The sequence below is a fragment of the Anastrepha obliqua genome, chromosome 4 (assembly GCF_027943255.1).
Source record: "Anastrepha obliqua isolate idAnaObli1 chromosome 4, idAnaObli1_1.0, whole genome shotgun sequence".
Lineage (NCBI taxonomy): Eukaryota > Metazoa > Arthropoda > Insecta > Diptera > Tephritidae > Anastrepha > Anastrepha obliqua.
Window position 1 is genome coordinate 31,574,834 of NC_072895.1, and position 25,770 is coordinate 31,600,603.

General features: G+C 40.1%; 1 protein-coding gene across 2 annotated transcripts in view; it reads left to right on the plus strand.

Annotated features, from left to right (window-relative positions):
• Positions 1-25,770, plus strand: part of LOC129245729 (5-hydroxytryptamine receptor 2B) — a 94,015-nt gene that overhangs the window by 64,383 nt on the left and 3,862 nt on the right. For both annotated transcript variants that reach the window (XM_054884070.1, XM_054884071.1), the window contains 3 exons: positions 621-730; positions 11,928-12,117; positions 12,258-12,398. In XM_054884070.1, the coding sequence (XP_054740045.1) occupies positions 621-730; positions 11,928-12,117; positions 12,258-12,398 (441 nt within the window). The remainder of the gene's footprint in view (positions 1-620; positions 731-11,927; positions 12,118-12,257; positions 12,399-25,770) is intronic.

The window sequence follows — 25,770 nt, forward strand, 5'->3', positions numbered from 1 at the left end:
AGTATTTAAGCAGCAGAAATATTTATGAAATATTGGTTTGACTACCACAAACTTTCCTTTATTCAGTCTTTGCCAGTAAATTTTATTATTAAATTGAGAAAAGTTTTTTTTCTTAAATCAGGTTTTCGCTCAGAAATCTCACAAAGGCTACACAGCAGAAATATTGCGGCACACGAAAAACCACAGAAGATCATCGGTCAAAACGGACCGTACAACAAAAATAGTTCAAATTTGTTGAAAGTTGCTAAGGAACTTTTCGGACTACCCAATAAAGTGAAATATTAGTAGCAGAGCAGTAAATTATTATGTAATTTTGTAATATGAAAATAAAAAAGGAAAAAAAACAGATATCTGCAGCAGTCTTTATTTTCCCCTTTTTCATTCATACAAATATTTTTACTTTAAAATGTCGCGCAATAAATTTCATTGCAAAATTAGAAAGGGGAAACGTGCCTGTAAAAACAGATTGTTTTTCGTAACTAGCGCTTAAAAAAATGTACCCGCTTAAAAAAATGTATCCTCTGTATTTTAACGCGATTGGCAAATTTGCACTTTTTTTTTTTTGTTTGAAATAAATATTACTCTTTTAAATATTTACAATTTTATTTTTTCCCATGCAGATCAGCGAGGGTTGGATACTCGGCCCGGAGCTGTGCGATATTTGGACATCGTGCGATGTGCTCTGCTGTACAGCGTCCATATTGCATCTCGTGGCGATTGCAGCTGACAGGTGAGATGTCATACCCATCTCTTATTTCATGTACTTAAATAAAATAAAAATGAAATAAAATATGTGAGGGGATACAATTTATGAAAACAGCAACCCACACACATAAGTGCTTCTTTCCCACAACATATTGCGAAAGCGTAAAGGCATTATTTAAATTTAAGAAAGACATCTACTCTGTAAGTATAATTTAAATTTTAATTGCATATTTTGGATTCTAGCTTAATGAAACGGTGTTGTTGAGACTCTGTAGTAGTTCCTCCTCGTCTTTTAAGATATCTTTGAGTGACTTCTTATTTTAGTTTTTGGTCGGTTCCGAAAATTCGTGGAGTAGATGGAAATTTAAGTCTTTCATATGATTTTAAAGGCCAAGTTATTAATTATTTCGCACAAAGACGGCGGTCTGATGACTGACATCCAGGGCGTGTTTAACTTATGGAGAGAATACTTCTAGAACCTGTTAGATAGTGACAGCTGCCCATGTTACAGAGAATGCGAAAAGCCCGATACTTGACTCGTTGATGACGGCACTGTCGTTCTACTATCCGAGCATGACGAGTTGAGAATAGCGTTAACAAGAAAGCCGCGGGTGCCGACGGACTGCCGGCTGAGCTATTCAGATATGGCGACGAGGAGCTGGTAAGGTGGTTGCCTTATGGATCAGCTCCTACGCAAAATATGGTCGGCATACCTGTCGATTGGAACTTAAGTGTACTCTGCCCAATCCACAAGAAATGTGATTGCAATGTGAGCCAATTATCGCGGGATTATTCTTCTAAATATCACCTGTAAGGTTCTAGCGAACGCATTATGTGAATGGTTGAAGCCCACCATCAACCAACTGATTCGACTTTATCATTGTGGCTGTAGACCTGGAAAGTACACCACCCAACGGATATTCACAATACGCCAAATCTTGGAAAGGACCCATGAAAGGAAAATTGATACACACCATCTTTTCGTCGACGGCGATGGATTTGGTATCCTAGCAAAACTAATACGGCTATGCATTTTGACGTTGCTCAATACTTGCAGCGCCGTCAGACTTGGAAAAGACCTCTCAGACCTCTTATTTTTGTCGAAGGAAATAGATGTTTATGTAAGCTTGAATGTCTTTAGAGGCAAGTAGAGCAGATAGAAAGCCTGGGGATTGGTGCATGTTTTTGGCCGCTAGATCTGCCGATTAATTTCCCAGAATGCCTTCGTGACTTGGTATCCAGACGATACGTATTTTGTTTCCATCTTTTATTAAGTAATCCCGTGTTTGGGAGAGAGTTTGACTACTACCGTAAATGTTGGATAGCAATTGTATTACCGAAAAGCTATCAGATTTCAACGCAAATTCCACTGCTTTTAGGGATAGCGGTTGCTTCGGATGAAGATATTGAGCTATAACTTGGTAACAAGCCTCCTGTTATCAGGGCATCATTGTTGTGTACTACAGCGAAAGTTGTGCTATCGCCGTCTGTAAATATGTGAGTTACCTAGTTCGCCGAAGAGTTGACTCTGTTGACTAGTTCGAGGAGGTGTTTTTGAATAGTTCGGAGCTAGTGTTATATTTATAGAACTTGGGGAGGTCAGAGTTTATTGAGGTGGGGGAGAAGGTCCAGAGTGACTGTTAACACAATTTAAGCGATGGTTTTGGGATTTGAAATCCCAGGTTATACAGTGATGAAATGCACTCTCGTTTAGCGAACTTTATCTTGTATGTTCGTTTGTGTTTGGAAGCAGTCTTCAAGGTATTAAAAAGAAGTCCTTTGGTGGTGGTCAAAAGTTTCGCGATTAGCCTGAAATTGCGACTTCTGTATCTATCAGTGATAGATAGAGGCCAGCCTCGGAAAGTATGCACTTAGTAGGAGATGTTGGAAAGGCGTTAAGGCTTCTACGAACTGCGGTATGGTAAGCCTTGTTTAGTGATTTTATGTTCGAGATTGCGCAGGAAAACTCTTTGAGAAACTGATAAAGCATAGGCCTAGCGAAGCCGTAGAGAACAGCGGCGGCCTCTCCGACAGGCAGCATGGTTTTAGAAGTGGCAGATCTACCTTAGGAGCCATCCAAGATATAATAGCTAGCGTAGAACATGCCCAGGCAGGTAATCGATACTCCAAACGCTTAGTATTACTAGCCACACTGGATATTAGAAATGCTTTCAACAGCTTAAGTTAGGACGACGTAATTGAAGCCTTAAATGTAAAATTCAAGATCCCGAATAAGGAAGTTAAATCAGATGATGATCCGAGTTCAGACATGGCTAGAAGACCATGGATTAAAGCTGGCCAAAGAGAAGACAGAGCTAATCCTTCTAACGAACAGACGTATCCCATTAGAAGTAGACATACAAGTACACGATGCCACTTTATCGACAAAAAGAGTGGTCAAGTACCTAGGAGTGCAATTAGACACACACATAAACCATGCTACCACAAGAGCTGTTAAGTAAGCTCATGGCAAACCTTGGAGGTCCAACGCAGAACAAGCGAAAACTTTTAATGGACACGACGAACTCGATTCTCTTATACGGATGCGAAATATGGGCAGATTCGCTAAGGGTGCAATGCCGGCGGAAAACTCTGCAATCTGTGCAACGCACCTGTGCTCTCAGAGTGGCTTCGTCATGCAGAACAGTATCTAAAGCAGCGGTGTTAGTTATCAGCGGAACCATCCCTATAGATATTCTTGCACAAGAGCGCAAACGGAGATGGGAGGCAAAAAACACAGGAATCCCAGTTCCACGCTTCTCCGATATAAGAGTTCAAACGCTCACACTTTGGCAGGCAAGATAGAACTCTGAACGGTACGGTAGATGGAAAGCGAGACTAACACCCGATGTAAAGAAGTGGGTAGTAAGAAATAACGGTGAGGTTAACTATTACCTCACACAGTTTTTGTCCGGACATGGGTCCTTTCGCAAGTATATGGAGATACTGAGTATGATGCTGCGGAGCACACCTTCTTTAAATGCGAGAGGTGGAACATGGAGATAACAGGTCTGCAACGAGCTATTGGTGTATTTGCACCTGAAGAAATTATCGAGAAAATGATGATAGACGAAGACAAATGGAATGCCGTCGCAAATTATGTTGAGGATATTATCCGAAAAAAAAGCGTGAAATGGAAAGTTATGCTGAAGAGCATTGAGCATAGGTTTCCCAAAACAGGCGACCCCGGGACGCAGGGTGAGTAAGTAAGTGTCCTTTTTAAGACGCCGTCTTGGCCCTATACCTCGAAGCAATGCGGAAGCAATCCCGGGGTGGAGGGAAAAATACAGGGAAGAGGAGGGATATTTTTAGTGGAATCACCACACACGTAGTAGCGACGGTTACTATATGGTGCGAAGGCACCAACAAAACAAAAACAAAAAAAAAACAAAAAATAGTATATTTGTCAATAAGCTCTAGTTATGTTAATGAGGGTGTTTGTGTGGATATGAAGGTGCTTAGATGAAAGGTATTTGATGATGCTAAGTCGGCTAGTAAGACTATTCCTGAGGTACAGACAATGTTCTATAAACGTGTATTTGTTGTCGAATACAATACCAAGTATCTTCAGCGCATTGGCTTCAGCTATATTTGTATTTTGATGATTAATTTGTATTTGAGGACATCCATCCTGTGGAAGACCTTCCATGGTGCTGTGGTGTTTTTTAAAGGCAACTTAACTAGGACTCACAAACCCATTTTTTGTTGACATAAGCCGTTTTGCTATCATTTTTTCAAATGTTTTTCCTAAGCAAGAAAGAAGTGATATGGGTCCGCAGCTATCGAGGCGATTTGTTGGCTTATTCAGTTTGGAAATTGGTATCACGTCGGCTGACAGCCAAGTGTGACATATACGCTCTTTTCCCATTGGCAATATTGATTTTCTCTAATGGAGTCAGTTTGCCCATACACCACGCGGCAGCTGCGAGCTTTTAATGATTCATTAATATAATATTTCACAAGATGCGAACATAAATCACATCTTCTTCACAGTTGGAGCTTAATAAATATGAAATCCTACAAATTACAATTTCCAATTGTTCTCCCTGTTTTTTTGTTTTTGTTTTGCCTATTTCACTCGAATTATAAATAATTACAGAACGAAGTCTCTAAAAGTTGAACGTCTCAATCAGTTGCTCGTCATTCGCTAAAGGCGGAAATAATTAATGCCAATCAGCAGCGCGCACTGAAGTTATAATTGTAGCTGATTTATAATTACATTCTACTCGCTGCCGAAATAATTTGCATTTCTTGCGTATTTTGTTTGCTGCCACCAAATCTTGCCAAAATATTTAATCCCACGAACTGGAGCATGAAATCTGCTTTCTATAATTTTGTTGTTTTTCGCTATTCGTAATTCAAATGAAAAGTAATTAAATGACATTTGCAGCAATGCGAAAATGGTTTGCAATTAATTATAAGTGTGTGTTGTATGCTGTATGGATGTGTGTGTGTGCCTGTGCGTATGTACGCGTATTGTTTGCTGTTTCGAGTGCAAAGCACAAGCGTCACTATGCCATGTCATTGCCAGCTTAGTTGAGGATGTTTACTGTACAAATTTAATTTACTACTACTCCATATACATACATACATTTATGCATGCATACATACATACATTCATACATTCATACATACAGATAAAAGCGTGCGCGCATATTTATAGCTTCCAGAGGCATGCACAGCTGCTCTCCATTGTTGGCGCCCCCGCTAGAGCGCACGGGCAGCAACAGCGTGTAGCAGAAATAACATATTTTTGGGAAAACAATATGCGAGTAAAGGCAAATATTAGTTTTACGTTAGGCACACATAGACACACATAGCCACACATAGCCACGCATAGCCTTTAATGTAAATTAAAACTTGATATTTATTTTTAATTTTTACAATTTTCCGCTGATGCATAATAATAAATAAAAGGCGCTTATGGGTAATTTCAAAGTCAATGTCAAAGTCACTCACCTGTGATTTTGGCGAGAACAACAAAAACAAAGTCGCTGCAAATACAACATATTTAGGTATGTGTAGTCTGTTCAAAAAGTGCACAGAATTTGTTTATAAAATGGAAATGCTTAAATTATGGTTAAATTATTCAATGATATTTATTTGATTCCCTTCAAAGTAGTCTGCAAGGTAGCCAACATACAGGGGCGCGCACAGCTGCGCGCATGATTTTTTTTTTTTATTATTTACAATATTTTTCGACTTAAAGTATTTTTATGTTTTTTCTAACCAGCGCATCATAAATCTAACATTGAAACTTTATACGAAATTAGGTAAAAATCAACAAATTTTCAACAAAATTTTGAGTTTTTGAAACTGAATCTTTAGAAAATTTTTGGGCTCATGAAAGTTTAGTAAGCTAAATGCCAGTTTTATGAGATTAAAAATTTTCCGGACATCTTTTAGCATTTTCCCCATATAAAAAAATATTTTTTGTGGAAAAAACTCGCAAAAGAAATTAAAACAAGCCAAATCTATTTTGATTATTTTTAGTTTTTGTTTTTTTTTTTGTTTTTTGTAGCACCAACGCTATTTTTTACAGTGCTAGAGTATTACAGTAAAAACAAATTTTCAACAAAATTTTGAATTTTTGAAACGAATCTTTAGAAAATTTTTTGGCACATGAAAGTTTCGTAAATTAAATGCCAGTTAAAGCTATTAAAATTGTCCCGACCTTTTTTGCATTTTTTTCCTCATAAAAATATACTTTTTGTGGAAAAAATGCGCAAAACAAATTAAAACGAGCCAACTCTATTTTGATTATTTTTAATTTTTAATTTTTTTTTTTGTTTTTTTTTTTTTGTAGAACCAGCTCTATTTTTTTACAGAGAGTATTACAAGGAACAAGTTGACTGATAGACTGCCTAATGAAAGCTATGCAAGTATATCATAGGCCTTAAACCCTCGCCAGGTGTCAATTCTGCATCTATTCAACTATGAGTCGACAACTTCACGAGATCTTACCATAGAAGACGTCGGTCTGAGTTGGATTCCTGCGGCTACTCGGCAATTCGTTGTGACAGAACCAAACAAGAAATTAGCGAACATTCTCGTAAAACTTGGCAGGAAAGTCCTAAGAGTACAGGGTGCAACGATTGTGGTCAGCATATGGCTACCACGGGGATCATTGACGACCCAATCTATGTCTATTTGGTCGTGAAAATGAGCACACTGCAGAGCATTTACTATCTGCTGCATTTTATAAATCGCCCAAGAGACGTCATGAGAAAATATTTCTTTCAAATCGAATCGCCACTTAAAACTTGCACTTTGTTATATTAAAATTTATTGGGCTATAAAATTGCATGCTTCAAATTTTTCTAAAAAATCGTATTAGTAATTTAAAAATTTAGACGAAAATGTATTGAACTTAAAGAGTGAGCAATATTAAAAAAAATGATAATCATAAAATAAGTATAATTAATAATAATAAAAAAAAAATTCTAACTCCAAAAACATTGTAAATATTACAAAAAAAAAAATCATACTTCACTCAATTATGTTCGCCACTGCATATACTCGAACTATTCTTCCAATTTTTCAAAACAATTTCTTTGTCCGACATTGGAATCTCCATTATCTTCTTTTGAGAATTCTTTTTTAACGCCTCAATCATCACGGCGCGTTTCGCGCTACTTAATAAATTTAGTCGTGGCAATAGAAAAAAGTCACACTACGCCATCTCAAATGAGTACCGAGCTTTTGGAATATTGTTAACATTTTTTTTTTTTGAACCACTTGTCCCGCACGGGAAGAAATGTGTGAAGTGATGCAGAAACCCAGATTTTTTCATCCTCAATTCTGGTATCTTTCGATCAGTATTCTCCCTCAAACTCTTCAATAGGCAAATGTGATACTCCTGCTTTTACTGCTTAATGTAATTAGTTTAGACGCCAGGGCAATGTAAAAAACGGGCTCTTGAACGTATGTCGATATTCAAAACGTCGAAACTAAAAACACCGAACAGAAACTGTCGGAAAATCTAATAATTAGAAAACGAAGAATGGCGAAAAAAACATTTCGAAAAAAAATTTTACAAAAAAAGAAGGAAGTAATGTCATTTATTTATCTGTATAAATACATTAAATTTATTTCAGTTAAATATTATTGTGTAGGGGATAAAGTTTCCGTCCTTTCTTAGCCAAAGTTACGAATTATTTAAACAATTAAAAAATATGTGAAATTATGTAACGTATGTGCCATTGGAAGTTATAACTTTAGTCCATCTTTCAGGCGGCATTTCTCTGACGAAAAATTCGAGTTCTTTTGACCCCATCCATTCATTGAGCCACTTTGCGATGCTCTCGTAAGAACTGAACCACTCTCCAATAAGGGCTGACTGCATTGATCGGAACAGATAATAATCCGAAGGTGTTATGTCTGAGGAATACCGCGGATGGGGCAAGATTTCCCAATGTAGTTCCTCTAAATATTTCTGAACCGATTTAGCAATGTCTGGCCTAGCGTTGTTATGCAGTAATATCAGTTTGTTACGACTACCATCCCGTTCCGGCCACTTTTCTTTGAGAGCTCGATTTAAACGCATTAGCTGCAGTCGGTAAGGATCGCCAGTGATGATTTCAGTTGGTTTCAGATGGTTTAAGGAGTTTATAACAGATGACACCCTTCTTATCCCACTAGAAGCACAACATAATCTTTGAAGCAGGGACATTTCCTTTCGCTGTCGATGAACCTGGTTTCCTTGGTGCACCTGGCAGGCTATAACATTTTCAGCGCTTTAGATTATATGCACAGGTCTATTTTTCGTCGCCAGTGACGATGCGATGCAGAAAACCTTTTCTTTTCTGCCGTTCAAGAAACCTCTCACACGTCACCAAACGTCTCTCGAAATCCGTCTTGTTCAATTGATGTGGCAGGTAACTTTCCAGACCATTCCCATCGCATGCAAACGTTTACCGACGGTTGATCTGTCAACATCCAACTCTTTGGACATATCATCAAGGGTTGGACATTCGTATTTATCCCATAATTGTTGTGGTTGAGTATCTTGGATTTTTTTCTGTGTCCCTTCGGGATCTTTATCGCTCACGTCGAAATTGCCACTTTGAAAGCGTCCAAACCACTCTTTACGAGTTGTATTTGATAGAGCACGATTACCATAAATATTGATCAATATACAACACGTTACAGCTGCACTTTTCTTTAAAAAGTAATAATGAAGCATGACTTCCCACAAATGCTGTTTTTTTGGGATGAACGTAGACATTTTTCACATCAGATAAAAAGGGATCTTTACGCTTCAAACGAATGTCACCTACTGCGATTTAGGCCTCACATATACACCTTTAAATCACCTGTATATTACCAGAGCGGAGACAAAAATAGTATCAGCAGCGACACCTCTTTTACGAGGGCGGAAACATATTCCCATACCCAATATATTTTATATCAGCAGCCATAGTCGATTTGTGGGTTTGTGCATGACTATCATTCGACCGTGCACAGGTTGCAAACACTTGGCGTGAAACACCAAACGATAGAATTTATTTTTTTTTTGTATAAAAATCGGCAGCCTTTCGGCAAGCAATGGCAAACATCCGAATGCATGTAAATATTTGTGCTACGGAAAAACTTCTCATACAAATCTATCCTCCATTCGGGAGTGCCATAGAATTGTAGGTTCCTCAACTGTGGAAAACTTCAAAAAGAACAATGAAAAGCTCTACAGGAAAAACCTTCGCCATTCGGTGTCGGCTTAAAACTGTAGATCCCATCATTTGTGGAACAATATCAAGACGCACACCACAAATAAAAGGTGGAGATCGGCCTAATACCTAATAATTTATATAATACAATATACATACATATATATATGTATATACCCGAAGCCACCGACATTGTGTTAATAAAAAGAAATTCAACAGTCAGTAATGCTGAAGTTCTTAAGGGCAAATTTCTCTAACCAAGCAAAGCATGGCTTTGTTTTTCGTTTGAGGCATCGCCAGATTTGCCCATTTGCTAAATTTCTCTTCCGAAATTTAGAAATTTCCTAACAAAATAAAACCACCAATTCACCAGCGTATTATAATAAACACACATACACATGCAAAGTATTCCTGTCTATAAATCAATATTTTTTAATTCCATAATTCTGATTTGATAGGTAAATATTGGATTGTTTTTGTGTCAGTGGCAAGGCGCGCTATGATTTATTGTTTTTTGGCATTGATTTGGCAAAGCCAAAAGGTAAATTGGAATCAAAATAGATTTATTGCTAGTAATCAGCGAGCGGCTGTGCATCCATAAATAAACAAATAAATGTTCCTCGCACCTCTGTTGCACTGCAGTCGAATTGTGTTTGTAAATAGCCATTGAAGTAGTCATAAATACGCATAGGTGGTGGATGTGTTTGACGAGCAAAGGTAGCTAAATGTGTTTATTATTAATAATTGTGCATTAGGCGTAATTTCCCCATTTAGTATTGAACATTTATTTCACTTTATTTTTGCGCTAATGTGATTTCACGTTACATTTTGCTCAGAGGAAACAGCAGATGAAATCCAATTACCACAAAAGCAGTTTGTATGTGTAGAAAATGCATGAACTTATTTACTTGAATTTAAAAATTGCACGCCAAAATGAGGTTATCTAAATAATGAGCCATTCCATCTTGATGACAAGTTCAGAAGCGGTATTTAAGCTATTCGAGACCTTCGACACCTTGGGTTGCGAAAGAAAGAAATCTAAGTTTTTGGTTAAAACACACAAATGGAGTAGATGAGAAAAATTTAGATTTTTTTTAATATCTTCCCCATCAAGGAAGGCCACTCGTGTGATGCCAGGGCTTTCCTATCCACCACCTGGGGCGCGCCCAATGGGAGATCTAACAACTCCTCACGTGTGCTTATTAAAAGCTGTTTTTTTTCTTCCGGGATGACGCCCGTGAAGAGAGAACTCTTATGAGTACTGCTATACCGGCATAGCAGTATTCACGACTTGTAGCCTTACAGCTACACCTACGTACTAAACACCTCTCCAGTATCTACCACTCTCCCCGCGGAACAGTCCAAAAAAGGAATTATCTCACCGGGCTGGTTAGCTCATAGGCTGCTAAATATTTGGTCTACGAACCTCCACGCGTCTTAAATCAGTGTGGATATGTTTTACATGCGCACAGATGCGCTTCCAGTTAGCATTCGATTTTAGCATAAAATCTATGATGTTCTCTCCGCTCAATATGCTACGGGTTTCGGGAGCATAGCGTGGGCATTGAAACAAGACGTGATCAGTCCCTCTCCTTGCAGATTGGGTAGTTTGGTGAACTATCATGGCCGAATCTATGAAGGTATTTTCGAAACGCCACGTGCCCTGAAAGGAATTGGGTTAGATGGAATTTTGTTTTCCCATGGTTCCTTTCTAACCACGTCGTAAGAATAGGTATTAGCCCATGCGTTCATCTGCCTTTCGGTGATCTGTTCCACCGGTCTTGCCAGTGGGCAATCGAACGACGCCTTTCTTCTTCTGCAATATTTTTACGACTTGCTCTACCGTCGGACTTGGATAGCCTTGAATACACTCTCTGCCATTCTTTCGTCAAAATGTCTACGGGGACTAGACCTGCAATAATGAAGGAAGCATCGTCCGAAATTGTATTTAGTTTCTGCAAAGGCATTTCTTCCTTCGCCGACCACCGTGGCCGAATGGGTTGGTGCGTGACTACCATTCGGAATTCACAGAGAGAACGTAGGATCGAATCTTGGTGAAACACCTAAATGAAAAAAAAGTGTTTTCTAATAGCGGTCGCCCCTCGGCAGGCAATGGCAAACCTCCGAGTGTATTTCTGCCATGAAAAAGTTCCTCATAAAAATATCTGCCGTTCGTAGTCGGCTTGAAACTGTAGGTCCCTCCATTTGTGGAACAACATCAAGACGCACACCACAAATACGAGGAGGAGCTCGGCCAAACACCCAAAACGGGTGTACGTGCCAATTATATAATATATATATATAAACAGAAGATGTTTGACAGTGAAACAAAACACGAAATGTGCGTCAGCTGTTTAAACCAACTGTTTAAAAAGATATTAGCTATAAAATCACCCGTTATATATAAAGACATTTCTTTCTTTAAACAAAGTGCACTAACATATAAAACAAAACCTCCTCAGCATTTTCATAATGTTTGTTGGCAATACTTACCTACATAGTTTGTGCTTATATTGATTACGTGTCTATAACATCCCCTCGGAATTTCCTTTTCAGATACTGGACCGTCACCAACATTGACTATAGCAATGTGCGCACGCCTAGTCGTGTCTTCTGCATGATTTTTTGCGTTTGGTTTACGGCGCTCATCATTTCGTTGGCGCCACAATTCGGCTGGAAGGATCCCGAGTATATGCAGCGCATCGAAGAACAAAAATGCATGGTTTCACAGGATGTGGCATATCAGGTAGGAGTGAATGCAAAATAGACCATCTCGCATATGCGAAAGACAATAATTTGTGAAAAAAAGAAAAAATATGGCTATTTTATGCTAAACAATTTTTTTATATTTCAATTTTTTTCTTTGTTTTTTTTTATTCTCTGCAGATTTTCGCAACGTGTTGCACATTTTACCTGCCACTTTTGGTTATATTGGCTCTCTACTGGAAAATTTATAAAATTGCACGCAAACGCATTCAACGCCGCATCCAACAACGGCCACTTTCAATGGCGCCTAATAACAATCAAGTAAGTGCTTCTGGCCAACGGCCAATATCCCCCGCCACCTTTGCAAGCAGTCGCACTTTTTTTACTACAACTATACTGTTGCTTGTTGCTTGGGGCACTCGGTTGAATCGTGGTCAATATGCAATCGTTTTAGAGCTTTTAATGATGTTGCAAGCATACAAACAAGTTGCCACTGTCATTGCCACTGCCCCTACCGCTGCTTCTGCTGCTATTCATGTGCCACATCATTAGCCTCGAGGATGGTTCGCAATTGAGTTGCGCAGCAAATGCGACCACCTACACCTACTCGTACATTTAGCAATTGACGGCGCCTACAGCTATTCATCATTCGATCTACTCGCCGGTGATGAAATCACCCGTGACCCAGTCTCATTGACTCATTTTACCCATTTTCTGCAAATTGAAAGCGTTCAACTGTCGAAATGTATCGTTGCTATTACAGCTCAATGGCGCGTGTGTGAGAGTAAGCGGGCGTATGTAAATTATGTACACGTAGTGCTAGGCAGGAATGGAACTCTAGGCAAATGGAGCAATGTTGCACCATACAAATGGCTAGAAGGGATATTAATTTTTTTTATTTCCGAAATTACGGGATTGTTGTGAAATGTTGCCGTGATTTTCGGGATTTGTAGTTTCTTACGAAACATATGAAGTAAAGACAGAAAAGTCCGCTTTTATAGCAAAAATGCAAAACTGAAAATATTCCTGAAATATCGGCGTTGTAGGAAAATGCTGCCGGGATTTTCGGGATCCGCAATTTCTTACGAAATATATGAAATAAAGACAGAAAAGACTGCTTTAACAGTAAAACTGAAAAGCACTTTATTTTTAGTTCCGAAATTCCGGGATTGTCGGGCAATGATCCCGAATTTGTCGGGATTTGTAGTTTCTTATGAAATGCAGACAGAAAAGTCCGCTTTGACAGCAGAAATGCAGAGCTGAGAAGTTCCTTGCTTTTCGTCCCGAAATTCCGGGATTGTTGAAAAATGATCCCGAGGTTTATGGAACTCGTAATTTCTTACGAACCATATGAAATGCAGACAGAAAACTCGGCTTTAACAGCAAAAAAGCAAAACTGAAAAATACTTTTGAAGGCCTTTGTGGTATTTTTGATTTTTTTCGGATAGAGGGTTGAAAATGCCTAATGCATGTCCGAGGACTAAGAAACTCCCCTCATTTGGAACCGTAGCCCACTCTGGAACCGCTTTCGCGCATTACATCAGAGTGGCGTTCCATCTTTCTCATTACATAGGATGATGTGCCTGCGTCCAGGTCCCGCTTTTGTATACGGAGAATTCTCTCGGCGAAACCATTGATGATCTCCCACCTTTCCTCGCTACTTCGCATCTTGTAGGTTACATTTTCAGTGTTTATGTGGCCGTCTGTTTTTTCCAGCGTTCGACGTTCCTATTCCCAACGCATGCATCGGAAGAATGTGTGTTCAGCGTCCGTTTCGGCGGCATCCCCGTATATGCATGTGAGGTGTTCGCCATTACCTATTTTGAACAGGTATTTCTTGAAATACCCGTGCGGCGAAAGCATTTCGGTTGTATAAAAACTGACTTCGCCGAAGTCCCTGCTGTTCCATGTGGCGGCGTCTTTTATAAGCCTAGCCGTCCATCTGAAACATGTTTCGTTAATCCAGCGGTCTTGACATAGCCTTAGCGTTTCATCCCTTATTTCGCGCGCTACAGGTTTGCTAACCCTTTCTTCCATTCCCTCATTCTTTGAAGCCCACAACTTTTTCCTCTCAAAAGCTAGTAAATGTATCGATATTGAAACGCCGCTTATTACAGCTGGCCTTATACTGTGCGTTAGGCGGACACAACTCTCAGGGCTTCCGTTCATTGTGCCGATGCTGAAAGCTTGCATCGGTGCTTTACCTTTAGCACCTTTTCTCCCAGTTCAGCTTCGTATAAGAGAACGAAGAGCCTGGTAGACATAATTATTTTCTGTTTCCTTTGGGTTGGACCGCCTATGTTTGCCATCAGTCTACTGAGTAGGGATGCCATCTTAGCGGCTGTCTCTGCTTCTGTGCTTATTTGGACTTAGAAGGTTAGTCTTGAGTCCAGTCTTATCCTTTTTTGTGGTTTGCATATTTGATCAAATGCATGCTAATTTCTAAGGGGATGTGTTTCTTGATGTGGGTAATTTGACTTGGTTAAGTGTTCCACGAACTTCTTCAAGATTTCGTGATGTGATGACTGCTGCGATATCCTCTGCGTATTCGATTAGAAAGGCACTATATTAAATATCTCGACATAACTAATGTTCCAAAAATCGAGACCGTGAATTGACCCTTCTGCCGTCCCGGATGTGTCGTCTATACAACGAGAACTCTCTGATGTTTGATTGACAAGTAACGTAAGTAATTCCTCATTATGCGCTGTTGGTATGCCGTAGTTTTGATGATTAGCTCTGAGGCGGCCAATATGTCCGCCCATCTTACGCCATTGGGCGTTCCTTACATCTAAAGTGATCTATACTTCTGGATTGTATCCTGCCCTATTGCGCTGCTCCTACGCTATTTATGACAGTTTCACATTGTCCCTATTGTAGACACTCCGCGGCCAAAGCCGTGCTGTCCTGCTGATAGTCCTCCGGCGTTATCTATGCCTGCGGCCAGTCGAGGCTACGCCATCCGGTGCTGGTGCCTTGTTTCTTTTCAGCTTGCTGGCAGCTAACTGGAGTTCCTCACTAGTACATATTGGAGGCTCTTCTGTCACGTTTATTTGACACTCAATACTTTCGCTTGATTCGTGACTTGGAAAGAGTTCTTTTACGATGTAGTCCATAATTTTTAGTTCATATAATTTTTAAGCACAGATGTGATCCATAGAAAAGCAGAATATACAAAGGGTTGCCCACACACTTAAAAACTCCAGATGATCGAGCTTAGCTCGCTTTTTTAACACCATAGGAGGTTGGCGTGAACAGCTTTATATTTTCATCGTTTGTAAACGCGAAGAACTCCGAGTTGTAATAAGAGCGAGTGGCTTTGGTATTTGCATTCAAATACTTTGATAAGATTAGTGGAAAAATATGCAGTGTGAAATGCAAAAGATCAAAAACGATGTCTGGAAATTCAACTTAGTGTTTCACGAGTGGACTTTCATGCCCAACAAATAATTTTTGATTGTCAATATTTGCTCAGCATCGATCTTTTTTATACTTCATATACTTTCTTATCAATAATTCAAATCTGCGGGCGACATATTCTAATGTAGATCGGAGAAAAGCAGTAAATCGCTACTAAAGGGTCAGTTAAGCTCCAGCTAGTTCGAGCTTGAAAGGCCAAGGGCAGAGTAAGCATTTGATGGAATAAAGTCGATATGGCGTAGAGATGTAAAACGCGCATCAACAAATGCCTAGATCTTTGAGTTCTTCAACAGATTGAAGTGTGTGATTGACGATGTTATCACAAGTAATAAGTGCCTTAATCTGGAAACTACTAATATTGCCTTTAATGATAAATATATTGGTTTTATGGCCCACTTCAACATTTCTCGGCGTAAAGTAGAATTTAAGGGCAACCCAAAACTTTGCTGGAAATACATCAATTCGATAAAGGGATGTTCTAATATTCCAACCAGAGTGAAATTTGATGCCACTTTTTCAGAAAGTTTGGCTGACTCCGTCAACCTTTTTGCCGACTTTTTCAAATCCAACGATGCCATGCACTCAAAAAACACTAACTATGAAATTGGGACCAAAAAGCACCTCAAATAGTAGGGTCCAAGGAAATATAACGCCAAAACATAGGAACCAAAAATATATTTCCTGCAAGTTTGCACCAACAAACAAGCGCCAAAAAGTAGGCAGTGTTATTTCTCACCAGAATATCCAGTGTATTTTAGATATATATAAGGTATAGTTCTCTCTCTCCTCTTCCTCTTCGTTATATCTTTCTTCTCTCTCGCGGAACGGAAATGTCCAAAACGTTGCATGGCCTTGAAATTTTACTCCCCACTCTCGCTCGACCATCGACGTCTAAGAAGTTTAACTTCAAAATTTCTTTCGGTATTAAATTCGATTGTTCCTTTCAGTTGTGAGTTACAGGCTATTCACAATGGAAGTCAACATAGAGAAAATTCGGTACATTTTATCAGATTTTCTTTTATAAAAACGAAAATGCAAGTCAGGCCGCTGAATGAATGAATTGTGAATCATGCAATTTTGATTTCATCGATTCCATTCAGGAATTTTTGACGTTAAACGAAATCTCGATAATGTCGATAAGATCATCGATAAAATTCGAAATTGACCGGCATGTTAGTAGTCGTATTATCGCACAGTATCTAAAAATCGGCCATAAAATAGTTTTAAGTCATTTGCGCAAAAATTGTACGCGAAAATAATGGATTTCTTTTTCCCCAAAATAATACATTTTTATAGCAGCTTGGTTCGATCGTGTAATTCGCCATAGCATCACCTTGAAAAGGAAACATTTGGCCTTTTGAATTCGAAGGTCAACTTGAAACACCCGTTCTCTACATATATATATATATATATATATGTATGTATTGAAGTGAGCTAATATAGTTGCATATGTTTCTCATCACCAAAGTGCGAACTCGTCTTTGACCTATTTTGTTATTTCCTCGAACATTTACTTACATAAGTGTACATATAAGCGCATAGCAACACGCGCCCCACATCGCACAAACCCAGCGCATTGATGGTCAGCCACTGCAGCCAATTAGCTCTGTCTGTCTACTGGCGTCCGATGATTTGTGCGATAATTGCTTCGCTAATGCAATGCTACTTTGGCCAGATGATTTGCTGGCCACAAAATTATCCAGCACACAAATGTGTCAATCGTAGCCTTTAAATTGGGATGTCATTAGGCAAGACGAGTCAATGCACTGCGTTTAATAACTACTTTATTCTTTCTTATTGAATTTAAATTATTTTTATTTGTTTATTTTGGAAAAAATATAGTTGATTTCGCTATAAAAACTATATAAATCCGAGACTTAAATTTAATGCAAATAAGAAAAATAAAAAAATGTTCACACCTTTTAAACTGAATTGTGAAAAAAATTTGCGTATTTAAAATTCACTATAGCAATGGTAAAAATTTGGCAGAGACAGTTTGTAAAACTCGAACATTTTTGGATCATCGTGAAGCACCTTGTCGGACCGCAATACAGAAATTGGTGAAAAAACTGAACTCGCTCAAGAACAGTCGAAAATATTGCTGTTGTAGCCGAAAGTGTTGAAGAAAACCCAGGTTTGTCCACTCCTCGTCGTTCTTTGGAATTAGGCATTTCCACAAACGTCATTACACCGTATTTTGCACAAAAATTTGGGTCTTAAGGCTTATAAAGTCCAGTTAACATAAGAACTCAAGTCGGCCGATCATCAACAACGTCGCGTCTTTCCTGATTAGGTCGTTGAAATGCATGAAAATTATCCGGAATTCCATCGAAAAATCATCTTGAGTGATGAGGCCCATTTCCACCTCGAAGGCTTCGTCAACAAGCAAAATTGTCGGATCTGGGGCTCAGAAAATCTAAGAGTTATTGTTGAAAAGTCTTTCTATCCTCAACGTGTGACTGTTTGGTGCGTTTTATGGTCCAGTAGAGTCATTAGACCTTACTTTGTCGAAAATGAAGCTGGAGCAACAGTTACGGTGAATGGATTGCGCTATCGAGAGATGATTAACAATTTTTTATGGCCGGATTGGATGGTATTGATCTGGACAACGTTTATTTTCAACAAGACGGCGCTACGTGCCACAAAAGCAACGAAACCATTGACCTTTTACGGGAATAACACCTCTTATTGGAAAACCCTTTATATACTTCTCGAAAGGTAGTCACATTTTTCCCTAACCAAACAGCAACCTCATTAAGGCTAGAATTTCAACCTGAAATACGAGACGAGCCGAAAGGCTTACCTTTGGCTTCCTACAGTGGACACCAAAGCCAACTTTATCAAACTTAATCAGAATTTCTTTTGTCTCTATATCATTTGCTTCAAAATTGCTTTCACTTAATGCTACTTGATGTCAATAATTCGTTTTCACCTACTCATTCCATATTCATTTCAATCATTGCAAGAAGGCTTACCGAAAAATCACTCAGCTTCTATGTAGGCCGGCATAGTAAGATTGCATGTGCCACATATATGTGCATACATGAAAATAGACAAGCGGCACAAAAAACGTTATAGCAGCTGCTAAGTTAAAAACTAAAAAGAATGAAAATCAAAATATAAACAATAGACACTTGGCAACATCGGAAGATTGACAATGCAGCCAGAATGAATAGAATAAGGAAATTCGAAACTGTGATAGTACTTTGCCACCATCTGCCACATAGTGTTTCTTCTATTTTGTGTTTTTTTTTCTTTGTTTTTTTTCCAGTTTTTGTGACCTCCCCAAGTGTCTCCACACACTTGTCCAAATTTGCGAAAGTGTTCAAGGAGGCGCCTTGCATTTTTTCCTTTGTTATTCCTACAAGTTATTTTGCATGCTTTACAAGCCTATTCACATGCAAAGTGCAAACAGATCTCATAAATTAGTAAGAGTGCACTCAGCATCTGTACAGACACGTTGCCAAAACGTGAAACGAAAAAAAACACAAAACAAAACAAAAACCAAAAAACACCAGCCGAAAATGCGAAAAAGAAAAACGCTACCGTTAAAGTGAAGCAAAGAAAAGAAGGCGAAAGCGAAAGCGATTTTTTAACATTTTTCCAGCAATCTCCAGATGGGCTACGCTACAGCAGCAGACAATTGTCTGGTTATTGTTTGTGCAGTTTTGCGCTCAATGATGCTTTTTATCGCTTTTCTTCGTCGCTGGTGGGTGGGTGTGTGTTAGTGGGCATATGTGATTGTATGGATGCTTTTTTTCTTTTCTCTTTTTATTTCTTGTTGAATTTTTAATATACATCTAATGCAATAGAGATGGCATCCCGGCATCCCGTCATAAAAAAAAATAAAAATTTCAATGAAGGTATAAAAAATCCCGTAATAAAATGTAGGAAATATTTGGAATAAAATGCTATCGAAAGCACGTCGCTTTTAGCAGTAAAAAACAAAATTAGGTGTTGAGAGTTTGCAATTTCAGCACAAACCGTCCATATTCTCACAGAAGCTTCTTCTTATTCTTAGCTTCACAATCCGTGGTGAACCATAGCTTCATCAACAATTTTTCTCCACTTTATTCTATCCATGGCTACATTTCTCCAGTTATGTACGTTCATTTGCTTATGGTCTGATTCGACGTCATCTAACCATCACTTTCGTGGGCGTCCTCTTTTTCTTCATCCAATGGGTGTTAAAATAATAGCTTTCCTAGCATTTCGCTCTTTCGGCATGGCCAATCCATCTAATTCGTTGGGTTTTGATAAAACGTATTACATTTTGTCTTTGAACGATTTCTTCGATTTCATTGTTGTAGCGAATGCGGTAGCTGCCATCTATTGTTGCAACCGGACCATATATTTTCCTTATGATGCGCCTTTCGAAGCACATCAGCTGATGAATATCATTTGTTTTCAGCGTCCATATTTCTGCGCCATATGTAAGGACGGGTCGTATCAGTGCTTTGTACATTCTTATTTCCTGTGCTCTGGACAAATCTTTTGATTTAAATAGTTTTATGTTAACATCATAGGCGTTATTTGCAGCTTGTCGTTAATAGCTACCCCCGAATCTTTATCTGCTGATAGTTTAAAACCCAAGTATTCAAATTCAGTGATATTTTCGAAAACAAAGTTGTTATACTTAAGTCATCGCGTGTCGTGTTGTTGGCTGACCGAATCATGTATTTGGTTTTCTCGGTATTTACATGTAGACCCAGAGATTTTGCATTTTTATCAATAAATTTAAAGACGCGTGTAAGAGTGTTTCTGTCTTTAGCCATAATAAGAATATCATCATCGTAGGCACATATCTGAAAATCATTATTAAATAATGTTCCATTCGTGTTTATTTCTTGAACAGTCGTGTGTAGCATTAAACAGAATACTAAACACGACAATGCGTCTCTTTGTTTTACTCCGGATATGATTTCGAATGGGTCTGATAGGCTTCCTTACACCAGTACTTTACTTGTTGTGTTCGACAATGTACAGAGAATAAAATTAATTAACTTGAAAGGTATTCCAATTTTCTAAAAGCAGTATTATATTTGTTTTCTATTTATACTGTCAAATGCCTGTTTGAAGTCAACAAAGAGGCAAAATATATCAATTATTCTCACAGAAGCACGAATCGACAAATTTTCTAATTTTGACTTAATGGGTTGACTTGATTAACGAATTGGATGGTCGTCAAAATCCTGAATACCTCGCATACAAGGGCAGCCAAAATTATTTTCGTATTCCACAAAATAAACTTTGTAATTTTCATAGAGTAATCCATTTTCGGTCGTCGAATGGCTTGGTGCGCGCCTACTAGTGCGCGGAAGTGCGTAGATTCGTCTCCTTGCTCATGAACATCAAATAAAGGAAAACAAAGAAAAAAGTAATAGCGCTCGCCTCTCAGCAGGCAGTGGCAAGCTTCCGAGTGTATTTCTGATGCTCATAAGAAACAACTCATATGAATTATTCCTTCTGCACTGCACACAATTGTGAAAGAGATTGAGGAGTCTCTTTTTCAGAAGGAGTTTGCGGTGGGCGCCTTCCTCGACATTTAGGTGGCTTTTAACAACGTCCTCCCGCAGGCAATTACCACGTCTTTAGGTAAACTGGGGGTCGGAACCGATCTTATAAGATTTATCTATCTACAAAATGCTTAGCGACAGAAATGTCGCGGCTGAGTGGGACGGCATCTCTATCCACCGGCAGGTGAGTAAAGGCACTCCGCAAGGTGGTGTTCTTTCACCATTCCCCTGGGTTGTTGTTGTAAGCGACCTGCTGGAGAAGCTGGTGAAAGGGGGTTTCCTTGTAGTTGCCTACGCGGATGACGTGGCATTAATTGTTAGAGGAGAATTTGTGAATACGCTGTACAACTTGATGCAGGGATATCTGAATGCAGTTGTTAGATGGACAACGGATTGCGGCCTCTCGGTGAATCCTCTTAAGACGGAGCTCGTCCCATTTACGAGGAAAGATAAAATACCCAGAGCTCAACGTTCCTCACTAGGGGGCGCTCCTCTGTTGCTTTCTGACAAGGTACCAAGGTACCTAGGTATTATCCTTGACAGCAAGCTTGCATGGAAGCACAATGTGGAGGAATGAGTGAGCAAGGCAACAATCGCCTTGTATGGGTGCAAGGGCGCAATTGGCAAACGATGGGGCCTTTCGCCTAGAGTTGTTTTTTGGCTATATAACACTATTTCAAGCCTATCTTGGAGTCATAGTCTGGTGGAACTCACTAGAGAGGACGGCATTGGTGAAGAACCTGGAGAGAGTTCAGAGGTCGGCACTCATTGGAATCAGTGGGGCGCTTCGAACGACTCCTACTCTGGTGCTCAACGCAATGTTAAATGTGGTACTCGTAGTCACAGCAGGCAGAATTGCCGCTACACGTAACGCTATCAGTTTGAGGGGCTCGGGCTATAAGCTCAACCTCACTTATGGGCACTCACGCATCCTTAGAAACTTCGAGTTCATCCCCCTGTCAACGGATCAGTGTATATCCTCGCTTAGTCCAACCGGAACCTTCTCCACGCGTATTCCATCAAGGGTGGAGTGGACGAGGGGCTATACTAGCGGACAGGGTCCGGTAAACTTGTTCACGGATGGATCGAAGTTGAAAGGAAAGGTTGGCGGAAAAGTTTTTTGCGAGGAGCTCCACATTAGACTCAAATTCAGGTTACCGGACCACTGCAGTGTGTTCCAGGCAGAGGTAGCCGCAATCAAGGAGACAGCTGATTGGCTGCTCACATGCGTACTAACTCTTAGGAAAGTAAATATTTACTCTTATAGCCAAGCGGCAATAAGGGCTCTCGGGTCGGTGGCGGTGCACTCGAAACTGGTCAGGGAATGCCTGACCTCACTTTCGACTGCGTCCGAATTCTTTGACATAAGCCTCATCTGGATTCCTGGTCACAGCGACATTGCGGGTAACTGTGAGTCGGATGAGCTGGCCAGGCAAGGGACATGTAAGATGATCTCGCCGCGAATGGGGGATCCTCCTGACTATCCGCGGTCTGCTTCTGGAAAGATGGGCATTGCGCCAACTCAGCGAACGTTGGGCAAGTACACAAACTTTTAAGGTCGCGAAATCCTTCTGGCTACGTATGGACCGGAGGCGCTCGGGCGAACTTCTGAGGTTGACAAAATATCACCTCTCGAATGTGGTGGGTTTTCTCACAAGTCACTATGCGCGAGGAATGCATGCTGTGAGGCTTGGAATTACCTCAAGTCCTCTTTGCGTCGTATGTATGGAGGACGAGGGGGAATCATCTCAGCCCCTTCTCCTTAGCTGCCCTGCTCTGGCGGGTCTAAGATCCAGGCATCTTGGCTCTTACTTCTTTCCTACGCCTGCTGATATAGCCGGCGTTGACATTAAAAATCTGATGAGTTTCATCACCAACCCTAAGCGGGTGAGGCAAACGCTGCACAGTCATCGTTCGTAATCCACACACTCTAAACTCACCCTCCTAACCATTCCAGCACCACCACTCCCAGCCTCTCCCTGCATCCCATCGGTCTTCCTCTTTCACCTCACCTCCTTCTTAATGGCACCGCAAAGGACGAAACCGTTTTTCCTCGTCGAAGTGTGCTTTTTCCTTGGGCAACCATACCAACCTAACCTATTCCTGCACACCTATATCCAGCCTGTGCCATTGGGAAACCTTATAAGGTTGTTTACGTCTATACCAGCCAACTCTTCGCTGTTTTCAAAAGGCGTTTTGGCAAGAGTTCAAAATCGCGCAGAGGAGGGGCAGGGCAGAGCATTCAAAGAGGAAGTCGAAGATAGTTTCCTTTTTCTTCGGTTGCTTGCAACTTTTTCTTTTTGATTGGCGCGATAATCGCTTCAGCGATTTTGGTCAAGTTTAATAAAGCGCGCCAATCGTTTCTTTCTCGTGCTAACCGCCGCCAGTTGGACACACCAAGTGAAGCCAAGTCCTCTGTATTGGAAAGATCAGTTGCAAAAGGATCTTTTCAACACAGAGGCGGTCTTCCTCTTCCTCTGCTACCACCAGCTGGTACCGCATCGAATATTTTCAGAGTCGGAGCGTTTGTATCCATTCGGACGACATGACCCAGCCTACGAAGCTGGATCTATATTCGTTGCGCAATATCTATGTCATCGTAAAGCTCATGCAGCTCACTGTTATATCGCCAACGAAACTCACCGTGACCAACAAGCAAAGTTCCGAAAATCTTTCGCAGAATCATTCTCTCAAACACTCTAAGGGACGCCTCGTTGTTATGCTCCACTCTTTTGCGCCACACGTTAGGACGGACATGATGAGCGCCTTATAAAGTGTTATTGTCGAGGGAAGACTTAACTACTCAATTGCCTACTTAGTCCAAAGTAGCACTTGCTGGCAAGAGAGATCCTCCGTTGGATTTGAATGCTGACATTGTTATCGGTGTTGGAGGATGGTTCAGTGCGTAGAAGGCACGCAAGTGTGGAAAGTCCCTGATTGCCATTCACTTGGGAGTGGCCAAGACGATTCTTCTTCTCACAACTTCCGGGCTTCGCCCAAGTATCTACTGTGAGAAGGCGCAGCATACAAGGATATCTGGTTGTACGCTGCGTTTGGGACCCGCCACGTAAAAACCCTTCGCCACTAAAAACGACAACAAAGCCTCGGATCATAACTGCATACGCCTCACGCTCTTATAAAAAATTGTGCCGAATCGATTAAGTTCTGCGGCTTGCTTTTCCAGCATCAGGTGACTGCGAGTCTCCCTGTCTGAAACCTCGTTTGGTATCGAACCATTCGGAAGGGACCTTCCCAATTCTGGCGGCGCTGTAGGTATTGAGCAACGTCATTCTGCATGGCCATATTAGTTTTGCGGGAATCGGGCATCAAGGCATATAGGCAATTCCTTTTCGTGCTGTCGAATGCAGCTTTGAAGTCGACGTAAAGATGGTGTGTGCCGATTCTCCTTTCATGGACCGTTTTCCAAGAAATGGCGTATTGTGAATTTCTAGTCGATTGTGGATTTTCTTCCTCTGAAAATCTGAAATTTCATATGTTCTAATGCCCTAAGCATGTCAAGTTTAGCGTTGGTTTTTGATACCGGGATTACATTCAAAAAACCCCAACATCCCGTGCAAAGAAATCACCACTAAACGGGGCATTAATAATGCACATATTTTTGTATGCTTTCCTTATTTTGGGCAAGTGTGTCATTAAGTGAAGTAATGATGCCACTTCAGCGGAATGCATTAGGAGGCTCGAGTCTGCACTCAAACAACCAAGTGTCTTTGCGCTCATGAGCATACAAAGGCATGCAAATAAGTACTTATTTCTTATACACAGCAAAAGTAGTTTTTTAATACCGAAAAGAAGAGAGTGAGATTTTCTTATTTTGCATATTAGCGTTAAAAAAAGAGAGAGATACTTTTTTTTTGTTGATTTCACTGTATTTTTTGCTTATAATAGTAACTGTAGCCCTCCTTCAAAACCTTGCCAAAGTGGTAATATTGAGCCACAAATCCAGCCAATCGTTTGTAAAAATTCACAAAATTTTAACAATTTTGAAAAGATTATCAATGAAATGTATAACTTTTAGAAAACTTCTGGGTATAGCCTTCTGGGTCAAGTGAATTCAGTTCTAGTGCAAAAAACTGAAAGTTTGAAGTCGGTCAAAAATCGCGTGGATTTTTTACGATTATTTTTGCTTTTACAAAGTTTCAACTTTTAGAAAACTTTATTTAGTGTTCAGTTTTAGTATAAAAAGTGAAAATTTTACAATTATTTTTGCTTACGATGGACATCTCGCGCAGCGCTAGGGATAAACGCCGAAAAAAAGGGCATGGTACTTTTTTTCCAGGAAGTACAAGGTCCCGAAGCTAGACAACAACGAACTACTTCTCAAAGATCATGGTACCTTGCATGTAATACTAGACAGTAAATTGCTGTGGAAGCACAATGTTGAGGAAAGGGTGAAAAAGGCCAGTAACGCGTTGTACGCATGTAAAAGAATGCTGGGCGTTACTTGGGGTATAACACCATCTCTAATGCATTGGTGCTACACGGCAGTAGTTAGACCAATATTGCTGTATGGGGCCTTAGTATGGTGAACTGCGACAAGAAAATTGGCATACTTAATGCCACTGGAAAGGATTCAACGACTCGCTGCTCTGTGCATAACAGGAGCGATGAAAACCACTCCAACGGCGGCGTTGGAAATAACACTCAGCATGCCACCTATTGACCTTATGGCGGAAAACCTGGCAGGTTGGGGGATGCTGGACTATTCACCTGCAAAACCTTCGTTCACAGCTTATTGG